Genomic DNA, 23,808 nt, shown 5'->3' on the forward strand with positions numbered 1-23,808 from the left:
AGCGGATAAATAATTAGAAGTAGTACTCACGCATATGGATCTCGTCAGAGGCGTTGGGTGGAAAGAGAATCGAGGCGAGAGCGCTAAGCACCTCGGCAGTCATCATCAAAGTTACGAAGTCTGGCAACGTGTTGTACAGGGAAAATAGTACCTGAAGTTAAATACGCATTACTAATATTCATAAAAGTTAAAACTGTTACTCGATAGATTCCAAAAAAATGACTGTGGTATCTACTTTATACTAGACTTTCGACTAGACTAGCGCAATTTAAGATGTTGTCATTGGTGAATAGTAGAAAATTTATTGATCTACTACTTCTATGGTACTTAACAATCAGGTTGATAGCCCCAACCTTTTATCAATAAAATTACGTGTATAGATACTTCAGGCATCTCATCTTCCCTTCTGAAGAACGCGTTTTGATCAAAGCTCACTAATGTCCAGATTAAGCATTCTGATAGGTTGCTCGCTTCACACTTTAAAATCGATTATCATTAAGTTTTTGTAATTTTAATTGTTTTAAGCCTATACGTGCTTGTCACATAAAAAAATGTATATTGTGGTTCTTTCACTAATGTTTCAGTGTACCGAGCTTTGGCAAGCTTTTACCAATAATAAATAGATTTAAAAAAATTGTGATTGGGAGATCACGATTTCGAGATCATTGTACTTTCGGGAAGTAGGTTCACCTGATGTTAAGTGATATCGCCGCCCATGGACACTCGCACTCCAATTTAAATAAAAATTTAATGGATTTTTTGGAATTTGCATTTTTTTTCTTTATAAATAATTTACTTGAAACGTAGGTGTCGCCATAATTCACACAAAGCATAAATTTACAAAAATTAAATAAAAACCTACCTGTATAATACCAACAGGATGGTCATTCAACCACTCGGGCAGGGAATCGCCATGTACCAGGGACCTAACAGTCGCCAAGAGTATGACAACGGCCTCCGGGCACAGGGTGATTCTCGCCGCCAAAGCCGCGGAAGATTGTCTTTGTGGGGCTGCAGCCCCCCAAGCCGCGGCCCATACACGCTCAACTGATACTGTCTTGTCTGGGCCTGTTTGACGCATCGGCTGTCCGAGGGTCAGACCGAATAGAAGGTAATATAGCTCTGGAATTTGTAGGTGGAACAGGGATAACCTGGAATATAAATATATCACGCTGAATATATTATATAAAGCGCCTTTTTTTCGAAATTGTAATTCTGGAAATATTTTCGGCTCAAACAGTAAAAAATATTATTTTTCATACAATGTTTTTGTGACCTTATACTAAAAGTATTTACAAACATTTAACATCAATATATAATATCTACCAGGCAAGCAGCGTGAATCCAGATGTATAAAGCAGGGGCGCGTGCAACCTGGGATGCGCGAGCGCAGCAGCGGGCAAGACTACGCCCGCCTGCCCTGTCCCGCACACTTCCGCGTGACGCACCCATCCACCCGTGCTTAAACCCTCGCGGAACCTGACACAACCAGATGATTAAATTCATTAGGTTAAATCATTGTTTTTCAAAGTAAAATTTTACGATATGACTGAGACAATACAAAAAAATTTTTCATACACAAACAAGATGTTATATATCTCGCAATTATATGCATATTTGGAGCTGATCTAAGGTTCAGTTTATGCTGTAATCGTAATCAAATTTCCAATACAATGGTCAAACCTTTGCATTATGGCACTTTGCTGTCCTTGTCCCGAGCACAAGATGACCAAAATCCTCAACGCCCACAGCACAGTTGTCGGATGAACATTCTCTTGCATAAAGCTCAAAAGCCAATCCATTCCCAGAACTCTGGAGATCTCCTCGCAGACGATCGTGTTCACTAAATTCCGGTTCGTGAACAACAGAGTATGGAGCACGCACAAACATTTATTCCTCAATATTACGACTTCACCTTCAGATTCCTTCTCAAAATCTTCCGTTATGAGTATATTCTGTTCTGTTTGCGTGGGTAACGGCAGGGTGTAGGCCATAAATTGGCCGAGACACAAGAGATCGTTGGGCCGCGGTTGACCTCCCAGCAAAGCCGCTAGCAAATTGATTAGAACATTCTTTGTGCTTCCCACTTTGACATCGTTGACGATGTACAGTAATTTCGGTACGAGTTGCAACTCTCTCATTGTGCGTAAGTTGTGCGTTCTGTGAGCTGTTTCCGTTGCCAACTCCAGTAAATGTTCTAAGAGGGACTTTATGAGGCCACTTGGCGCGCCCAGCCATACGTCTAGATCGCATATCAAGTCCTGAAATTTAATAATACCCCCCTATATTTCTGTTAAGTTGATTCTTATAAATTGACACGATAAACTATTTATATAATCAAATTTTACTAAAACACTCAATATCACAGACATTTTCCGTCAGCTTTTGACAGCCCTTGTTTTTCGGAATTTGGAAGTAGAGACGAATGCCCTTCGCATGAATAAGTGCAAATTTTATAGACATATATATTTATATATAATTCTACTGTACGTGTGAATGTCACTGAACTCCTCTTAAACGGATTGACCGATTTTAATACATGTTTTTGTTACGTTTGGGTGTCACCCTGAATGGTTAGATCAGTGATTCCCAAAGTGGTCTATATCGACCCCTAGGGGTCTATGTCAACCTGCAAGGGGTCTACGTCAGCGAAAAAAAAATTGGGGGTCCATGAAACGAAAATGGGGGTCCACGATAGTGGATCTCAACACATACACTGATAGTACCTATTTACATACATCATACTATCTTATAATATCAAAACATATACATTATTTATAAAAGTACGTATACATTATTTATAAAAGTAAGTAAGTATGAAGTAAAAAATGTATTATATATGTTTAACAAATTAAGTAAGTTGTAGGATGTTGGTATTCGCTTTGTGGTCGCAATACATTTTGAACTTGTAAAAACCTGAGAGTCGCAGTTACAGGAAATCAATATCAGGTAAGTAGGGGGTCTACGACACAAAAAAGTTTGGAAAACTCTGGTTCAAATCAGCCCTGCAGATGGCGCTGCAGTCGGTACTTTGATACTTTGTTTAATATCCTAATCACGTCTGTCGGGTCCGCTAGTATATGTTGCGTTTACGCTATGATTCAAGTCATTAAAGGCTGCCAAAAGCTGTCAGAAGCGAAGTTAACTATAATAAAAGGGGACCTAATGTAGCCCAGCACACCAATGTAAACAGTTAAAACAATAATTAATAATAATAAAGAAAATTACCTGAAAAGCGGTCAAGTTGGGTATCGATGACGTTTCCTTCTGGCTGTCCACAGTGCCGACTAAGCCAAAAATAAGATGCAGAATATGTGAATTGAGAAGCTGCTTCTTCTTCTTCAATAACATTGCCAATGTTTGGTACCCTTTCCGTCTGTCCATTTCTGCTTGGGCGGCCTTGTTCGAGCGAACGACACAGACCAAAGCTTTGACACCGGCGTACAAGCATTCCACGTCCTGCGCCATTGCTATGAGCCCTAGTAGCACTGAACATCCGCCCACTGTGTCGATCTGGAAAATATATTAATCGTGATTACGAATTTCCTTTAAGGGTATAGATCACTAGTCTAGAATCTTAACCTCTCTAAGGGTAAGTCAGTTTGACTTAGCACTAAGTATGACTTGTGTATGTATGTATGTAATACAATTTTGCCACACGAAAGTCATACTTTCCACCCACTATATGCCCACTGTCTTATTTATTTATTTACACATCATTTTACTATCTTAACAGTTACTACTCATTTGATAGAACATACAGATGATCTTGAATTTGTCAAAAACTTGGTAAATTATTATTATTACGCTATTAATTTCCAGCTTATTTTATTTGACCAATACGACAGAACATGCACCCATATAAAAACAAGACAGTTCCACTCATATAAAGTACCGAATCACTTAACGTTGCAACCTTTTAGTTCTGGGCCTCAGATTGCTGTTTGTCAAAAATCAGCTTACACACACAGTCAGTATTATTTTTGGTCTAAGACATGCAGGTTTCCTCACGATGTTTTCTTTTACCGTACACGTACGCAACACTGCTCGAAAAGGGTAAAAAGGGACAAAAGGAAACTTACCATTATGGCCGCTGGTTTAGGACAAAACACTCTAACACCTAAATACCCCACAACGACACCTCCCAGGCACCTGGCGGGTCCCACCAAGTGTCCCGCGGAGTTATGCAAGACCCTAATAGGGGTGGCGTTTTCATGGGACGACATTCCCAACTGCTTGGCAATCGCCTTATTATCATTCTTGCTATACACTTTGCGAATCTTCGCGAGTGTCAATTGGGACAGCGCCCGAGCGTTTATCCCGAATATCACTTTCTCTTCGGCCACCAAAGGTCCTAATGGTTCCTGATTCGGACCGGGAAGAACAGGCGCTTGCAATGTTCCCATGTAGTGCGGCCCCAACTGGTATATCACCGATATCGTTTGTGCGGGCAATACCTGTTGTGGAACGAGTCATTTTTTAATCACAATGATTTGTTCAAAGGTCCTAAATTTAATTGGAACTTCTTAACTCCAGAATCCAACGCTTCATAGACACACAAAAGACGGAAATACACTTACATCTTCTAGCAGTAGGGCAGGTCCCTGTCTCCAAAGAAGCCTAGAATAGCGCCTCCAATGCGGTGGAGTCCCAACGACGCAGTACACGCTGGAGGCTCCCGACAAGGTGGCAGCTCCACCCCCCGGGTTAGCGCTTACGTAGTGTAACTTTCCCGAGTGCATGTGTTGTCCTGGATATACCACTTTAATTGTTAAAGTCTTCAAATAATATCCATAGACTAAGTTGTTTACAAGTTAATGTAATAGAAATTGTGATGACTCTATGGTTACATCTTTGAGGGTTTTGAAGGAAGTGCTGCTTATTGTCCACTTAGGGTAAGATTCGGAAACGAGTGGATCTCACTCTTTTTGTCGAGAGTAAGACAGGCTTAAAACCCTAGAATTTTTAACAACAAACAGCTTTTCTTGCAAAAACAGGATCAGTAAAATTTTTCAAAAATTGTCATATAGGAGTATTGTTAATTGAAAAAAAATATATATAATGTTTTAGACAATCATAAAATGAGGACGTCTAGGTAAATATGACATACCGTCAAGATAGAGCGAGAAGGAAGAGTTCTTGAGCACGGCCCGATTGAGGACAAGAGCTAGATGGTGCCACTGTCCCTCGTGCTGCAAGTCGGGACACCACACACGGGCGCCGCATTCGCCTACACCCTCGGGCTCCCATTCACCAACATCTACAACAAGCGTCCGTGTTCAACCTTCACTTGTGTTAGGTCTCACAGAAATAAAAAAATGCTAACTGAAGGAAAACCAAACCGTAATAAAAATAATGTTCAAAAATTACATAAACTTTCTTTTACTTAAAGAGTGTTGCCATAGTCTTTCAAATTAATCTTCAATTAATTATTGCAAAATATTTGTACGAAAAATCTTATTCGTAAATAAATTTGTCATACACATCACAATAGCGTAAGGGAGCGTTTAAGTATTACGTCACGCAATTTTTGGAGACTCTTGACCCCACCTCTCGTCCCCCCTCCCCCCCAATTGAATCGCGCCGTAACGTTTTCTGTATATCCAATAATAAACGTTTCGTGACCAACCCCAGTGACTCTTTATACCTAAAACTTACTATTATGTGGTAAGGTCTAATAATAACGCGTAATTCAATCCCCGCCCCGAATCGTAACGTTTTACAAGAGGACCCAAAAATTCGTTACGTAATACTTGAACGCTCCCTTACGCTATTGTGATGTGTATGAAAAATTTAGTTACGAATAAGAATTTTCATACAAATATTTTACAATAATATTGTTACGAAGACGGGTCGACTGCAATGTTTCTAGATTTTTCCACTAGTTAGAGAACTTTTCAGCACGCTGTAATATGATTTCTAACCGTTTCAGGAGAGGGTCAATCACATATTATAAAATTGTAATTTCCATAATGTTACCCTAGTTTTCAGGAAGCTGAAACCTTTTTTCAGTCAGTTTCAGAACATGTGTCGTCGAGTGGTGCCGTTTTCAGTAAACCCGTTTTCAGGCGTTTTCAGGCCTAGGTATACCCCTTTAATGAAGGAATATTCTAGACCAAACTTTCTAGGTGTGAGACAAGGACGAAATAATACGAGAGAGAGAGAGAGAGAAGATCACAACTTTCTCGAAACTAGACTGAGCACTCTAGAACGCCGTACGACAAGGACGGAGTAACGTGCGACAGAGACAGAGTGCGGACGTTCTAGAATTGTGCAATCGCTACTCAGTAGCAAGCCCGCCTAGAGAGTTCTCGAATATTTTTTAGAATTATTCCCAGGGATATATAAGCGACTAGTCACCATAGGTTTGAATGCGATAACACGAGAGGAACACCGAAGCGATAAAGTGATTACAAGTGATAAAGTACTGTGTGAAGTGTGCATAAGTGAAGTAATAAATGATTGTTTTTGTGTGCTATAAGTGCATTTCTGCAATTAATTTGTGCTCATAAATTCCTCATTGATTTTTCAAGAAATAAACCCTTGAATAAATCCACGGCATTTTCTATCCGATCCCCTAGCTCATAACAATATAAAATCTTTTTATCACAAAAAAACATGAAAATGACTGGCTGAAGATTAATTTGTAAGACTATGGCAACATTCTTTAAGTAAAAAGAAATTTTATGTAATTTTTGAACATTATTTTTATTACGGCTTGGTTTCCTTCAGTTAGCATATTTTTATATCAATGAGATAAAATCTATTGAAATGTCTTATTGTTGTAATTACATATCAAAAATATTTATTAATAAAATTTACCACTACTATATACCACTAAAGGCAAGATTGTTTTACAATTACCCACTTTCAGACATGCATTAATTATGCACTTCTTGTACTTTACCCTCTGTAGCCGTTTTCTTTTTTACTTTCCCATATTAGAGTTGCCTGGAAGGATTCGCTTGTTAGCGATAAGGCCGCCTGTTGCCTAATAACTTATGCAACCTACTTACTTTTAGTTTTTTTTTTAAATTTATATAATTATGTATATTATGGTAACAAAGTATAAACAAATAAAGTATGTTACACATTAAACTAAATAAAGCTTGTACAAGTTATATGACCTGACGATATACACATATATTTACTTTCAACGAAATCTCATTACATCATAATGTAACTCACTGTGAGGAACCAGAGTCTCCTGTGTCGATACAATGATAGCTTTATCCCGAGCTGACAAAACCAGGGCCAAGCACACGAGGTGGTCGTCCCTTGAGTTGTTAATATTCCGTACGAGAGTCAGCAAACGGACACAGTGAGGGTCCGTACGTGCCTCGGAATACTTTTCCACGCAGATCCACGTGGAGTAAGTGAGCCCCGTTTGAGGCGGGAACACTCGATCGCCTGGAATTTAATATCAGTCAATATACAAGCCACGGTTTAAAACGCAAATTAGCTTTAAGGGCTGAGCATTGCTAACTATATGTTTTAAATACAGTAAGATAATACAAAAACATCGTGAAAAAAATTGCCTTGACCCAAAAAATTCAGCCACAGAAGACGGATCACCTACTTGCCTATTACAAAACAAATGATCACGAAACACATACTGAGGTCCAGAACTGAGCGCTTGAAGCACGAGAACTATTTTTTTGTTACAAATATCTTGTCCTTGGAAGGCATATATTATTATTGAGTTTATCTACAAATATTAAAAGAAAACTTGGCAATGTAAATCTTGAAGCATTTACTTTTTATTTAAGTTCATAAGTGTATATATTTCGTCATAAAAAGACAGATTTTTTGTAAGGAACACATAAAGAATCTTGCGTCATTTTTGCAAAATTTTAAAGGCTGGCGACGCACTTGCGAGCCCTCCGACGATGTGTATATGGGTATCACTTGGGACGAGTTTGTCCCGTTTTTTAAAAAAATCGTGAACTAAGCTTCCCGAATCCAAAGTTATCTGGGGTCTTAGACAATATGCCTTAACAGTAGTGTATGTAGAAAGTGGAAAACTAAATTTGTATGAAACTTTGTCGACACGAACTGTCATTTTCATACAAATGAAGTCATCTTGACTAGACCCCCGTAATTGGAAGAGAGAGTTACCAGATCCTATTCCCCCGAGCGTAGACGAGTCTTGCGAGCCGAGGGCGTTCAAGTTAGCCGCCTGAGGAGCGATGCTGGGAAGGTAGAGGCAGCCGAACCCCTCCGCGGACATGTCGAACTCGACGAACGGCGGCAACGTGCACGAATTTTGTGCCCTGGAATTATTCACTATATTTGAGAACTCGTGAAAGTCATACACAAATTTTCAAGTCTTTTATCTTCTTTTTACGTAATAGTCGGCAAACGGGCAGAACACATTGCCTCGCAAGTGCGTTGCCGGCCTTTTAAGAAATGGTACGGGTACCCGGTTACACATAATATACTTTATTGCCAGTTCTTATCTTCCGTTCTACGCCCTTGATTTGAGAACTGGCAGTAAATGTAAAATTAGAAGCATTTAATGTATATTTCTTTTTTTAACGTTCATAAGTGTATATTGTGTTACCTATATTTTTGACTTGACTTTTGATATATAACGCGGCAAAAATTGCCTTAAGAAACGTTCAGTTGTGGAAAAAATGTCTAAATGTGTATTCCATGTTTGGCTATTTCATATCTAATGTATTTTATTTAAGAAAACAAATTGAACAAAAAAAAGTTCTAAATAAAATTCGATATAAATATCTGTGAAATAGTACTATTAAATAGGAATGCAACAACTTGACACTAATAACTATGCACCCTCTAACACCTAACACCGGTTTCTGTCCTGTGCCTCTCTTCTGATGGTGAAGTTTCGAGGAGGATGAGTCTTTCACTTGATCGTTGCATCGGTTGATGAACGGCCACGTGGTCATTTGACTTCTGTGTTACCAACCACAATATCTCCAAGTTCTCATCGCCTCTGCGATTCTTTATTTATTTATATGTAATAGACACAAATATTTTAATGTTTTTACTTTAACATAAAAAAAATTATATCTAATTACGTATTCAAAGATTGGTACGTTCATATATTTTTTATACACAACCAATCACAATCAAAAGGTGAAAAGTTATATAACCTATAATCTCGAGGCGTTGTCATGGAAACCAAAGTTTTAATCCTCGTCAACGGCACTGGTCCCCCGGGCTTGCTGACTTGTCCGGACTCCGGCGCCAAACAGTTCAACGGATTGCCCATTCGTAGGAAATCTCTGAAAAACAAAAGTAAACTTATTGATCACTAAAATAATTTGTAAATCAACCTCGCTCTGGAATAACTTCATGTAGACACTGTGAATAAAGCATAGTACATAATATATTAGAACAACGCACAAAACTAAATAATGTAGTATTAATGTGTGGCCATTAAGCAATTTTTTTACACTTATTTCCACTATTTGTAATGTTAAAATACCTTTTAGAATATATAAGTTATGAATAGAAATAACATTCACAATATTCTTTCTACATAACGAAACTAAAGCAATTGAAACCGTAAGTACAGGCAAATCTAGCAACAGGTTTTTACTTTAAAATCCACACTATATACCAAATATAGTGATGAAGTACACTAGTAGAAGTACTAGTTGAACGATCCAATGTATATATCGCTATATCTTTATGAATATTATATATATTGCATGCCCTGGGCAACAAAATCAAAAGCACTATTGCGACTGTTTTAATGTTTTGTGATTTTTAACTTCCTTGGGTGATACTAGACTGTAATTTTTTCAGAATTTTTGTAATAACGACACTTATTAAATACTAAGTACTTTTAAGTTGCCGACTTAGTTTAAGACTGCGGAGCTGTGTACGTTCTTTAGTCGCTATACTAACCAGTAAGAAACTCGACTGTGGGCATCCTACCTTTGTTAACAAAATCCGTTAATTTGTTTACGAATTGGGATTTCTCACGAAGGTCCCTTAATATCGAAAGATATGAATAAAATAAGTAATACGAAAATAACAGACTATACGCAATAGTGTATTATAACAATAGTATTTATTGTAATTACTAACAATAGTCTGAAATATTTTTTTCTTTTTCTAATACAGATTTTTCTTCCATTTAACGACAACGACAAACGTCTTTGTAACGTCAAAATATGCACAGTCCCTTGTGTGTCGTTATAAAGAGTTTACGCTGTCTATAATTGCATATGTAATATACTTAGTATCCTAGTAATAAAATAAATATCTTCTTTAATTTTTTCTGGAAAAAATACATTTTGCTTTTTCGACTTTGTTCCCCAATGTAATCGATATAACAGATTTTTTTTTCATTAAAAAAATCGATAACATTCATACAAAACGATGCTCTTAAAGGATACTAACTAGATCAGATTCGTTACCTGAGATCCGAAGGTTTCAAGGCGTGGGCAGCCAGTCGTTCCAGCACGTACAAGGTGGGCGCGTGCAAGGGATGCCTCTCGTTGCGCAAGGCCCAGCCGCACTCCCGAAGCACTACGCCTGCCAGGCCTCCCACGCACATAACTTGCTGGTTGCGTTCACTGAACAACGTACACGTCCATTACTAGTACTTTTATACTGACAATTTTTAAATAGCACAGGGAAAGAAGTTTGTGAAGTGATTTTTGTTGTGGCTAAGAATTTTATTTCTCATTACAAAAAATGTATTTTGTTTACATCATAAACTTAATATACGAACGAGATACACGTCATAATCAGCCGTCCCAAATTCAATTCAGGCTACTAGGCTCATTCTGATGTATCTTACTGCCATTTTGAACTGGTTAAACGCGGTAATTTCACGTATTTTAGACGGAAATTGATAAAATAATTGCACACAGTCATACTTAATAGACTTCTTCAAATAATTTGTACGCGGCTTCGGCAAGATAAGCAAACTCGCTTGACAAATACTGCGTGTAGTGTAGTTTTTAATTTTCTTCAATGATAAGCTACTATGGAGAGAGATGTTTTTTGTTAAATAAGATAAAGGTGCTACAAACATAGTAATTGTTATTGATGTTGTTTGTTGTTGTTATTGTTTTTAGTTTTGTTCACAATTTTGGTTTCTTGGTAGAATAAATAATAGAAATAATAGTAGTTTTATAATATACAACAAATATACCAAAATTACTGTCAAAGAAAAACAGCTGTGCATAATATAACTATGTTAATGAAGTTACATAGTTGTACGATATATAATAATAAGTACAGCATGGTAGACCCAGTATGTCATACTGGGACTAGCTAGTTAAGCTTAATAAGTACAAAATTCTTACGAAATATTAAACATGTTTAACGTTAAAAATTAAAATCCTGCAACTAAAATCTGAATATACCAAAAATATTTCTTTAACAGACCTTCTCACAAGACTCTTCAAAACGTTCGCCAGATAATCCCTAAGAGCCCTCGCATAGTCCTCATGTTCCGGTGGGCGTGGCAGCGCGGGCAACAGCTTGGCCAACACGATGACCACGCCAGGGTGTATCACCCAAGCTTCGTTTGAGGGTGCACCTATCGAGAGGTTCAAAGGGGCCGACCTTCCCGCAGGTTTGGCCTGAAATATACAGAAGGTAATTAGAAAATTTTAATACACTAATAATCGATTTTCATCACCCTTGGTTGAGTAATGAAATTTAAAAAAGAATAAAAACCAAAAAATTGTTTCAATAATAGATAACAGGCTGAAAAATTAAAAAAAGTGTTGTTACGCCTATCTAATACCTAAAAGTTTTTTTTTAAAATAAGAAATTAATAATTTAAACTAAAATTGGAAGTGTAATATTTTTATTGTAATTTTACTTTGACTTATGTTAATTGTATTTTAGAATAGATAGATTGTAGCTTGTGCTATAGAAAATGCATTATATACGATGTGGTGTACATAAATAAATAAATATGAGGCAAATCACAACGTATATCCTCAAATCGCTATTACCAAAATACAGGTACCGGCAAACTTCTTAAGCATTATACAAGGGAGTGGGGGAAAGTTTGCGCATCGTACACAGCGTTGGACACAAACGTCAACTGATTTACCAATCACGCGATCGACGCGTCACTTTCCCGCCGCCCCCCTCCCAGTGATACCTAAAATCGCTTCTGCGCAGGCAAGGACATTTGTTCATGATGTTTGCCGGTATCTATGCCGCAGTAAAGTAGTTAAATCAGAGAGTTAATTGAATCTCTAGACAGTTAATTAAAAATCGATATTCAATCAAGTCGCCAAACTTCCGTCAGACAAGTGAGTGAACGAAACGTTTCACGAGTTTCCTAAACGTTCCTAGGCAACAAGACTAACCTAACCTAAACATTTATAATTAAGCAAAACACGGAATTTCCAAGCTCTCAGTTCTTCACGATCACACCGAAATAACAATAACAAATGAAATAATCACGTCAGAGTCTTGTTTTATCATCTAGTATTACATTGTTAATCAACACGCAGGCTTTCGGTCACATACATAGTTAAACGTTTCTGACACTGCTTTATTTAAATTAAAATGCTAGCGACTTGATTGAATATCGACATTTAATTAACTGTCTAGAGATTCAATTAACTCTCTGATTTAACTACTTTACTGCGACATCTATACCATTACTTAATTGTAGAAATGCTAAAGAGTTAGTAGTCCTAAAATTTTAATCCACATGTGTCACCGGTACTATTATCGTGTTATGTATTTGTGTAGGGTCAGCTAAAAAATAATACCTCATTAATAGCAGAGCTCTGTCGTGTCAAACTTGGCGATTTAACATTGAGTAATCCAAAAAAGGTCGGTTTATCGAAGCAATCCAGGGCAACGTCGTAAAGTAACCGCAACACTATACTAGCGTGAATGAACTCCGCTGGGACTTTCTCAGGAAATCTGCAAGTAAATGTAACTTGGTGTATATATGTAAACACCGTGTATCTATATAATAATATAGTTATATGCTGCATTGTTTTTATAATACCAAGCGCCTATTTTATTTTACTATAGTTGTTTACATATGTATATATACAAAATATTGTACAATTTATTCTAAATAAGTAAGTATGGAGTTTATTCCCAATTCTTATCGATATGAAACAAACTTTCGGAAGACCCAACTAGTACTTTTATTCAATACTCTTAAAGAAAACATTTTTTTTTTAATTTAATTAATTTAATTTTTTTAAACATCTAATTTTATGATAATACTTTATATAACAATATTCTAACTAAAACAATAATAATCGTATGGACTTATGATTTTTTAAATAAATAAAATAGAAATCCTAGAACTTTAACTAAAATATTAAAGAAATCATCGGATTTTTTTCCGCAAACCACCGCAATGGGGATCTAGCTGCCCGTGTAGGTAGTTCCGAATCAATATCACGTAGGGAAATAGCGTACTAGCGGCCCGGGGGTTTTCGACTTTCTATATACACTACTGTTAAAGCATCTTGTCTAAACCCCCCGGGCGCGCAATTTCATAATGTATCTATCTCGTTGGCAGCGGCCACTAGTGCGCTATTGCCTTTAGGGTCCTTCAAGAACGTACCTAATTCTTAATTGGCATTGATAACGTAAATTAGCGACAATATCAATCAACATTTTTTTTAAAAGTAGAATTGTCAGAAGCCTAGTTCTTATTCTTACGTAGTCTCCAATATATTGCTGGTAAAGATCTCATGAAATACTTCATACAGCTCTTGGTCACCCGCTTCAGTGTCGTTGAGAAGCTCCGTATCATTGGTGAAGCATCCCAGCAGTCTTATCGTTTCATATAGGGTTGTCATACAGATCTGAAATTTTAAAAATAAACAATTGTCATCGCGTCGCATTATTTCGTTACGCGCCATCTTTTTCTTGTACCTACGGTTGATTCGAAGAGTTTCGAAGCCTTTAATAACAAAAATATATAATAACGATAACAATGATAGTTTTATACTAATCTATTACAATTACAGATTCTGTAATAATCTTAGTCGAATGGAATAATATCCAGGAAAACTCTGCATTATCTCGGGGTCTTCAGGAGCGGGCGGGAGGGCCTTTCTGAGGGCTCTCGTTAGAGCGCTCGGTTAGACCTCTCGGCACGGGCTCGGGCGTATTAAACGGGATGACGAATCGTATTAAGAAATGTATGAAAATAAGTTTCAAGTTACAGAGACTGGCGTAAAGTGGCGTATTATGCGAGAAATCGTATTAAGCATGATTTAACGGGTTCTACTGTATTTGTATTCATGTCTATGATAATATAACCCTTTGTTAAACTTTATCTAATTTAACTTTATTGAACCAATTTCTGTAAAGTTGCAATAGTAGAACATTTTTCGAAAAATAAGGTCATAAAGAAGTTTCACTTCTTACGTGTGTACACTAGTACACGCACACATTGTCCGAAAATATTGTTAAGAACTAAGCAAGGCATTTCTAAATATAAATCGACAAACAAGGGTCTGTTTTCATTAATGATAAGCGTTAATAATACAATTCCATACAATGTCAGTATTATCAAACTAGAGTTACTTTCCTACTATATATTATCTTGGTAAAGCACAATTTTGTTGCAAATACGATGTTGCGAGATCTCTTACTAAACTAAAGAATGCATAGCCAAACGGACTATCAGCTAAAATTATTTGCGACCCCTTACCTCGTGGTGAAAGAATTTGGCGTTTGCAGGTTCGAAGCGCATTGCTGTTGTGATAGTATAAAACACCACATGTATGAGATGCAGCATATCACGTGACAGCAGAGAGCCTCCTTTTAATCTGCCCTCCAACGACACTAACACGCTGGTCACGTAAACGAAACCGCTCACCTGAAATTATTCGTATTTTTTATTTTTTATTAGTAGTACAATCGTTATCAATATCACAATGATCAATATCTGAAACTGGACGGACGTCCGACATGACCGTGCAAGTAATTGCTTATAATTTTAAGCAACCTTTAAGAATGGAAGTTATAAATTTGACTAGTGTGTGTGGCGAACAAGAATATTATTTATATGTCGTCGGTCATTTTACCATTCGTGATGGGCGGAGCCCGCGGTAAATCTCAGCTCGAGCAGAGGATCGTTTTAGGTCTGGGCCTCAGATTTCTGTATCTGCTTCTGTTGATCGCTTGTGAATTGAATAAGTAGGTGATTAGCCTTCAGTGCCTGACACACACCGTCGACTTTTTGGGTCTAAGGCAAGCCGGTTTCCTCACGATGTTTTCCTTCACCGTTCGAGCTAATATTAAATGCGCACATAGAAAGAAAATCCATGGTGTACCCGTGGTGTACAGCCGTTATCGAACCTACGACCTCAGGGATGAGAGTCGCACGCTGAAGCCACTAGGCCAACACTGCTCTCATTTAAAATTTTACCGTGATAAATATTGTGAATATAAGTGCTTTGTGACTATTGATGTTTCCTTTTTAACAATCAAAATAAAGTTAGGGAGTTGAATTTTTGAAGTGAAACTTTATTTCCACATATGGTGCTCGCCTCTCGCGCACCTACGTGATAATGATATAATGCTAATATGTGTTCCAGGCTTCCAAGCACGTATGCTAAATTTCGTAAGGTTATTCAGTCCCCAAATTTATGGACAAATATGTGAACATGTCTTGAGGATTTTTTATTTAAATTGACAGAAGACAAAAGAAGACTAAAGAGAAGACTAAGAAAATTTTACTATACATAGTAAAAAGCATGTTTAGTTAAAAAGAAAGTGCCACACACTAGGATTCCTTGTATGTAGGCAGCTAGTCTCTTCCATTTAACATAGTAATTATTTTAATCTAAAGTTCTACATAAAACAATTTTATAATTAAACCACTGTTGCACAAGGAGAATACTTTCAGTTTCAGCATAGGAAAGATTTAGACGATGTTGTCTAAGATGGTACTTTTTGTTTTTCAAAATGTGGTTGAAGATGAAAGGGCCTCTGAAGGAGAAAAAGCGTTGGGCGCGAAAGTGCGTTTTTGGGTAGCTTTTATACGTAGTTTTCCGGTTGTGGATTTATTTCAAACAAAGTCAAACACAGGCATTCGAAGGTAAAATTATTTTTGTTTCATGACAATGTAGTAACGAAGCGTTTTAACTAAAACATGCTATTGAGTTAAAATACCTTTCTAAAAATAGTTCTCGTCCGATGAGAGTCCCTCAGACAAACCAACAATGCCTTCAAAATGTGCAGTTTCAGTCTATATGCGTCGTTTGGCGCCGCGTGCATCCCGCTTAACAACATTGACATGTCTTCTTCTCCCGAACCACTCACTATCAACTCTCTTACCACACCTTAAACAGAGAAAGAGTACAAATTATGTTAAGTCTAAAGCCTGTCAAAATACTTTTTGTACAAATTATCAATACTTCTTTACAAACAGAAATATAATACAATTAACATAATACAATCAAAAGGAGGGCAACCGGCGGCCTTGTCTCTCTCTTCTTCCTCGCAACCAATGTCAGAAAGAAAACATAAGTCATATAGACAAGACGAATGAAACAAAACAATGCAATCAAAACATCTGTAAACAGTGAACAGGACAAAAAGGGGATACATAAAAAAGAAAAAGGGCCCATAAATCTAGATCCAGTTTCACATCAGTTAGTACGAAAGTTCCGGATACGAAGTGGTCAGATAAGGTACACAGTAGAGATTTAAAGACAGATAGCAGCTAAGCGAATAGAGACAGCAAGTGAATTCTAACATAGCCAATGGCGGAATTCTCAGAAAAAACTCACCTAAAGCTTTCGTTCTACACGTTTCATAGACAACCATTCCGTGCACACATTTAGCGCCGCCACAGTCCCGAAACACGTTGCAGTTGTTCACATTCCCATTCAAGAGGGCAGTTAGACCCTCCATCACCAATTCCCCCAACTCCTCTTCCTGACTGTCAACGTTAGGGTCTCTGATCAAGGAATCCTGTCTCGATTGACGCTTTTTCCTTTCTGGGGCCTTTGGGGATTCACTTGCGCTTCTATCGAATTCTTTCTGTTCTCTTTTCTCTTCCAATTCCTCTTCTAGTATTTGTTTATCTTTAAGATATACCGCGTAACGTGTTAGACACGTCACGAACACTTCTAACATACCGACCTCTCGGTACACGTCCTTGAAAATTGCGTTGTGCCTGTAAATACATTGTTTCTTTACCAAAATACATAAAAATTTGTATGGCTGCTAAATAATTTGCTTAATTACACTTACTATTACTATAACTATTACTTTAAACAAAAAAAAAATCAGTTGATTCTGTAATTCGAATTTCTAATTAAACCAATTTATAAGGATTAATCTAACACACTTTTCTTTATGTAACAGAAGTAGCGGAAGCATCATCTGATGTTAAGTGATACGATGGACAGATGCCAGAAGGCTGACAAGTGCGTTGCCGGCTTTTTAAGAATTGGTACGCCCTGTTCTCGAAGGACGCTAAGTTGGTAAAACTAAGTAAAAACCATCTTATTTTAGAATTTTGACGTCTGTTTCATTAATTATTACTGTTTTCTTTATAAGTGATCACGGAACTTTAGATCTCCTCGAGTTGCAAACACATGACCTCCCCCTAACCACACCACAACTGAGTCCAAACGAAATATGTCGTATTACTTACTTGAGAATATTTAACAAAGTCTTGATACAAAGAATGCTGCAGCTTCGAGATCTGTTCGCTTTCAACAACAGCGACAAGGAAATCAACTCTTTGCATGGCACGAAGTTCAGTTGGAAAACGATAAATTCGAGCAACTCGAAAAATTTCTCTTGTATCTCAGCGTTTTTCGTGTGGATCCTTTCTGAGAATTGGCTTAGTGTGTTTTGATTTTCCAGTATGAAATAATTGGCGTTATCCGCGTGGTATACGCTCGAGATGGCGTCTAGGATCGTACAACAGAGGGCCGGCGAATTCGATTTTAAGAAGACGGACTGAAGTACCTGTTATAGAAAGAAAATCCTATTATTTTAATGAATATATAGTGTAGTTGAAACATAAACTAGACAGTTTTTTTATGACTAACAGGACGCTGAAATACTTTTTATGCATATGCTTAGCATATTTGTAAAATATACAATTATAATTATTATATTGCGCGTAATTAGACGGTATATTATTAAGCCAATCAAAACACGCATAGGTAGTCGATGCAAGAAACCTGTATTCGATGACCAATGTTATTCAAATACAGAATGTTTGTATTGGTGAACTGACTATATTTTTTTTGTATAATTATTGTTTGTTTTATAAACTAATTTTTAAATGTAATTAAATATTGTTTTTCGTTAAATTACCAAGCGAAGTTGGTAAAAAAATTATTAAATTTGTAATAACATTGTTTTTTAATTCTACGTTTTAAATTAGTTTTGATTGGTGAGTAACATCTCTTATGGTGAAGTTCAAAAACAAAACTTAGCGCGAACTATGACTCTCGTATGTCATAATAATTTTGAATGTTACCTTTATACTAAATTATTTGACACTTTTAACAGGATAAAAGACCGATAAATTTTGACAATTTAAAAATATTTCTATTAAATTCGGGAAAAGTAAACCCGTTGTTATTCCTAGGAGAGATTCTGAGACTTTAAAGGTATTTTTCTATGTTGCTGGGAAGTTTATTTTAATTGAAACCTTATTGCAAAAAAAAACCTGTAGAGTATAAAATTGTTTTTCCGCGAAAATAGAGAACACCTTTCTGTCATTTCTACAAAAACCCGTCCTCTTTTAGTCGATATCAATTCCGGGAAAATAAATACAGATAATACTTTCTCTACAGCTGTGTTACTTTTTCACATTCAACAACTTTTATCTTCAGTCACCGTGACCACGCAAGCTGTAAAGGACGGAAAACGTCGGTTTTTTTTTAATTTTGTCAAATAATTGTAAGTTTATAATAATACATAATTTCAATCCGTTGAAAAAGTGTTTTCTTTAAATGTGTAAAAGTTATTTTAATAAAAGACAATACTATAAAATAACTTTTTTTTCTAGGGATTCAAATGGGCAATCAGCCATGGTAGAATTTGGTAATCTTATAATCATATTTTTACGGGTCCTTTTATCCTAATACTACTAATATTAGTACCTATATAAAAAACACGAAATACTTAATATATAAAAAAATATTACGTAACTACGTTTTTTTCTCTTACAAAATTGCCTAGCGCGCAATTGTTTTATTTCCCTTAAAGTCTGCTTATATCTTACCTGAAAGGCCTGAACATTCCTCACAGCCTGTCCAGGCGTAGAAGGCTGTGGCAGAACAAAACCTTGAAGCTGAAATAGTTCAGTGTTGGCTCTGGTGGGACGCAGCTCCGAGAAGCCACAAGCACAGAGCGAAGATATCATTAGAACAAGATTCCTCAGCGCCGCTTTTGCTTCCGTACCACTAACACGTTCCTCTTCCAACCTATCACACAATGTACGATTACACTCGTAAACGTGAAATAACGGACTGTTAGAATGAATATTCCTTCCACCGTTGACCAAAAAGTATATTAACTTTAAATATCGTATTAAACACTTTGTATAGTTATTTAGGATACAAATTAGTCGTGCCGACCTGGCAGATGCAGTCTGCATTCAAGAAAGAATGACATTGTACCAATAAATATTTGTTTTTTTTAATATGTATTTATTAGTATATTAAGTAATTTAATGGAGTTTTAAAGTTCAGTGTCGTATGTTTTTATATGGTTGAGTTGACTGAAAAAAACTTATTTTCAGTAAGGCCGCCTATTTACATGCTTTGCCTTCAATTATCTTATTTTTATTTTTATACTTTTGACGAGTTCCTATTGTTACGGGGTTAAAATGGTTTGCAAGGATCACTTTAGATTTAGATGCCAAACTTACTTCGGCACGGCAGTTCACACTAAATTCGCTAAACCGATTCTGACAATTTCATCTGTATGAAGTATGTAACACAACTATTTACATTAACCTTAAAGTAAAGATGCCATCAGATGTATGTGAAATTAATGGAATTTGAAAATGTAAGTATATATATATATTTAGGCTTTCAAAGCATATATGTATCTTTTGTATGTTTGTATATCTCAGCAAGAGAAACTTATCGAAACAATCCTTCGACAGTTCAAGTCTCCTCTATATCGGTTTAATAGTTTTGCGTGCATTTTCTGAGGTTACGTATAAAATATACCTAGGTAAACAAAGTTAACATCTATATGAAGTCGGTTTAATTTATTTTTACTGACTCTGTACAAAATGTATAGTCTGTCTCAATTATAAAAGCTATCTTATTCTATTTAATTAATTAAACGGAAAACCAAAAAAACTATTTAAAAAAATAAAAAATACTTACCCTGACGTCAAATAATCAGGTACATCTTGTCTCTCATGTCTGTGACAATAATAAATGTAACACTTGAAAACAAAAATAATTTCTAAGCAAATTATAATAGCCTAGAAGCTACATGCAGCGACTAAAATACAATTCCAATATTAAAAATACATACTTCAATAGAAATTCTGAAAGGAAGAGGTATCCTTGACACGAACGAAAGTCGTCTAACAATAACTGACTGACATCACTGGAGTCCTTCAGAAAACAGAATACCGCAACGAACATTTCGACCACCTAAAAATAAATTTTATCAAAAATATTATCTAAAGTTTGTAATAAATAGAATTGTTTGTTTAAATAAACTTAAAATGTATCAAATTCAATTCTTGCATTGGAACGCTATATACCTGATACATAGACTATATTAATCTCCCAAATTTAAAAACAAACGTTCAAAAGCCAGTATTCTGGAGTTCGATAGTCAATAATAATAATAATGAGCCTTTATTCCACATCTTTGACATCAAATGTATGTCAATTAAAAAAAACTTAAAATTACATTAAAAAAGGATAATCAATATTCAAACTCAAAATAACTTTATTCATATAACTAAACAAGTACACTTATGAACATTTACTACCAATCCGCAAGTCAAGGGTGTATAGCTGGCAAGAATAAGTGGCAAGAAACTTTCACTTTGCCACTCTTTTTAATGCCTAAGTTTTGAGTCATACAAATTGTTTGAACTGGAGCGAATCAATCCCAAGGATTTATTTATTTATTAATTGAAGTACTTGTTATTTAATACAGATAATAATAGGTAACAAATATTTACATTAATCTTAATGTCTATTAATACATACAATAAAGAATCTCATACACAGACACAAGTGCACAGGCGCTATTAAATATTTAAATTGGCGCCTGGTAGATAGTACCGGTGATTCCAGTATAACGAATAAGTATCGCAATACAGCAAGGAAATACCAGAGCTAAAGGTACACTGCCACATGAACCAAATTCTTTTTCAGTCATTTTTATTATTACTATGTAGGTAAAGAAAATTGTAAATATACAAACTCAAACTATTATGACATTTGACACACAGATTAAATTTTCTTCGTTTCCTAATAGAACTTAGCTGAGTTAATATAGTAGCTTAAAGGTTACTGACCTCTAAGGGTGTTAGTTCCGGTATTTTTTGCATATTTTCTATACACAATCCAACACATCCTTTATCTGAAAAATCACAAAATTATTATCTTTAATAATCATTAAGAAAACATTTTTTAAACGGATTGAAGCTATGTATTATTATTATAAATTTATATTTTATTTTTTTCCGACGTTTCGCGTTTTTTCCAGCGTACGTGGTCACGGTGACTGAAGACAAAAGGTGTTGAATGTCAAAAGTATCAGTAAGTATAATAATACATAGCTTCAATCTATTTAAAAAGTGTTTTCTTAATGTGTAAAAGCTATGTTAACAAAAGACAATACTATATACTAGTCATGTTAGTATTATTATGTTAATCTCAATGAGTTTTTGTTTACATAGTACCCTGACATGTTTACATTTGCATGTTCCAATATATTTCAGTTATCTGTATGTATTTCCTTACTATGGTTACCTGGAAGTCACCTCTAGTTAGCGACAAGCCTGCCTATTAACTGTCTATTTAGTGCTCCACTTAGATTGTGTTGTATTTTTAACAAACTCAAAATTCAGGTTAAAAATTTGAAGCTTTTTGAAAGTTTTTGTATAACTAATAATACAAAGTATTTAACAATCTTTGTATTCTCATCAATACTTACTATGAATATATTGTACTACAGATTGTGTTAAGCCATGTCGAGATAAAGTCATCAAGACCTCAGCGGCAGATTTCCTCCACATCATATTATGTGGAGCGCACCACGATGTAATTGCTGAGAAGAGTAGACTCAGGTCGTCCTTCCTTGCCAATTCCTCACATGGAAATGGGTGGCTACACAATCTCACCAATACCTAAATATAGCAATATGTTAATAGGGCTAATCTCTCGTCCATGAATAGAGACAATTCTGAATCTGCTTCACTGATATTTGGAAGGCACAAGTTCAACAACAGAGCAGTGGCCTAGTGACTTCAGCGTGGGACTCTAATCCCTGAGGTTGTAGGGTCGAGCTCCGCTTGTGCACTATGGACTTTGTTTCTATGTGCGCATTTAACAATACCTCGAATACATCGTGAGGAAACCGGCTTGCCTTAGACCCAAAAAGTCGACGGTGTGTGTCAGGCACAGTGGGCTGATCACCTACTTGCCTATTCAATTCACAAACGATCATGAAACAGATACAGAAATCTGAGGCCCAGAGCTAAAGGTTGTAGCGCCATTGTTTCTTTTTTTGTATGTATTGTCGTCTAAATTGGGTCTAATAAAATAAGCAGAGACACTGGAAATTAATAGCGTAATAATAATAAGTTTTTGCTTTATTCAATATATCATGATAAGTAATGTTTTTTTACATCAGTAGTAACTGTAACGATAGAAAAATGATGTAGAAATAATATAGATTGATAGTGGATGGAAACATAGTGGACTGCAAAGTATGACTTCCGTATGTCGAAATTGTATTGGATTCGACATACACATACCTACTTGCCTATAGATACGATTAGATTACCAATGATCATGAAACAGATACAGAAATCTGCGGCCCGACCTAAAAAGGTTGTAGTGCCATGGTTTTTTTGTTAGATATAGGTTAGATTTTATGCATACAAAAAAAAATGGGTAGTAAAATTTCAATATTTTAAAGAAATTTAAATATTTTTTTCTAATGCTACATTAAGCTATTTCATTAAATCAAACAAGTATTGCATACATCTAAGCTCTGATTTACTGGAAGCTGAAACAATATTTAATTGCTTCATATTGCATTAAGAGTTTGGTTACAAAGTTAATTTACAGATATAATAATGTAAGCCTCATATAGATCAATTCCTACGTAAAGTACCTGAACAAATATCTTTTGCAACAATATTCTTCTTTCTCTTGGTGTAAATTCACTAGAATCATCATGTACATCTGCCTCTGATTCTGGTATTTCAGGGAGATCAAAAAACAAGTATAGACACTTCACCAAAGTTGAGGGTATTGCGGCTGTTGTCATCACCTACACAAGTAATATTATACATTTAACTATTAAATAAAAAACTAAGGATATATATATGTATAGACTTTTGATAAATAAATACAAGGAAAAAATACTGTATAGAATATTATTATTATAAATTTATATCATTAGTGTCGAATAAATATATACAACTATTATGATGCACTAAAAATCTAAAAATATAATGCATAGTAATAATAACCTTAAGTTAGGTGCCACACAATTCTGACATATTAATGCTAATTGATACTCAACACTTAATCATATCTACAACTTCTGTATAAAATTATGCATATTATTATATATTATTATGTGTATATATATACACATATATATTATGTATATATATATATATAT

The 23,808-nt window shown here is 35.7% G+C and overlaps 1 protein-coding gene across 7 annotated transcripts in view; it reads right to left on the reverse strand.

Moving 5' to 3' along the window:
* The window catches only part of LOC123707960 (WD repeat and FYVE domain-containing protein 3), a 49,738-nt gene that overhangs the window by 25,039 nt on the left and 891 nt on the right, over positions 1–23,808 (reverse strand). For 4 of the 7 annotated variants that reach the window (XM_045658319.1, XM_045658317.1, XM_045658316.1 and 1 more), the window contains exons 3-27: positions 23,293–23,451; positions 22,108–22,300; positions 21,467–21,531; positions 20,464–20,585; positions 20,310–20,348; positions 19,193–19,394; positions 17,603–17,922; positions 16,731–17,119; positions 16,111–16,280; positions 14,645–14,812; positions 13,645–13,790; positions 12,729–12,885; positions 11,377–11,573; positions 10,398–10,556; positions 9,123–9,254; positions 8,119–8,273; positions 7,189–7,410; positions 5,111–5,260; positions 4,581–4,750; positions 4,083–4,457; positions 3,229–3,513; positions 1,684–2,261; positions 1,327–1,479; positions 863–1,151; positions 31–151 (exon numbers count right to left, since the gene is read on the reverse strand). In XM_045658319.1, coding sequence (XP_045514275.1) covers positions 31–151; positions 863–1,151; positions 1,327–1,479; positions 1,684–2,261; positions 3,229–3,513; positions 4,083–4,457; positions 4,581–4,750; positions 5,111–5,260; positions 7,189–7,410; positions 8,119–8,273; positions 9,123–9,254; positions 10,398–10,556; positions 11,377–11,573; positions 12,729–12,885; positions 13,645–13,790; positions 14,645–14,812; positions 16,111–16,280; positions 16,731–17,119; positions 17,603–17,922; positions 19,193–19,394; positions 20,310–20,348; positions 20,464–20,585; positions 21,467–21,531; positions 22,108–22,300; positions 23,293–23,451 — 5,116 coding nt within the window. The remainder of the gene's footprint in view (positions 1–30; positions 152–862; positions 1,152–1,326; positions 1,480–1,683; positions 2,262–3,228; positions 3,514–4,082; positions 4,458–4,580; positions 4,751–5,110; positions 5,261–7,188; positions 7,411–8,118; positions 8,274–9,122; positions 9,255–10,397; positions 10,557–11,376; positions 11,574–12,728; positions 12,886–13,644; positions 13,791–14,644; positions 14,813–16,110; positions 16,281–16,730; positions 17,120–17,602; positions 17,923–19,192; positions 19,395–20,309; positions 20,349–20,463; positions 20,586–21,466; positions 21,532–22,107; positions 22,301–23,292; positions 23,452–23,808) is intronic. The other 3 variants (XM_045658321.1, XM_045658320.1, XM_045658318.1) reach the window with 1 other exon arrangement.

This window comes from Pieris brassicae, chromosome 4 (genome assembly GCF_905147105.1).
Source record: "Pieris brassicae chromosome 4, ilPieBrab1.1, whole genome shotgun sequence".
Lineage (NCBI taxonomy): Eukaryota > Metazoa > Arthropoda > Insecta > Lepidoptera > Pieridae > Pieris > Pieris brassicae.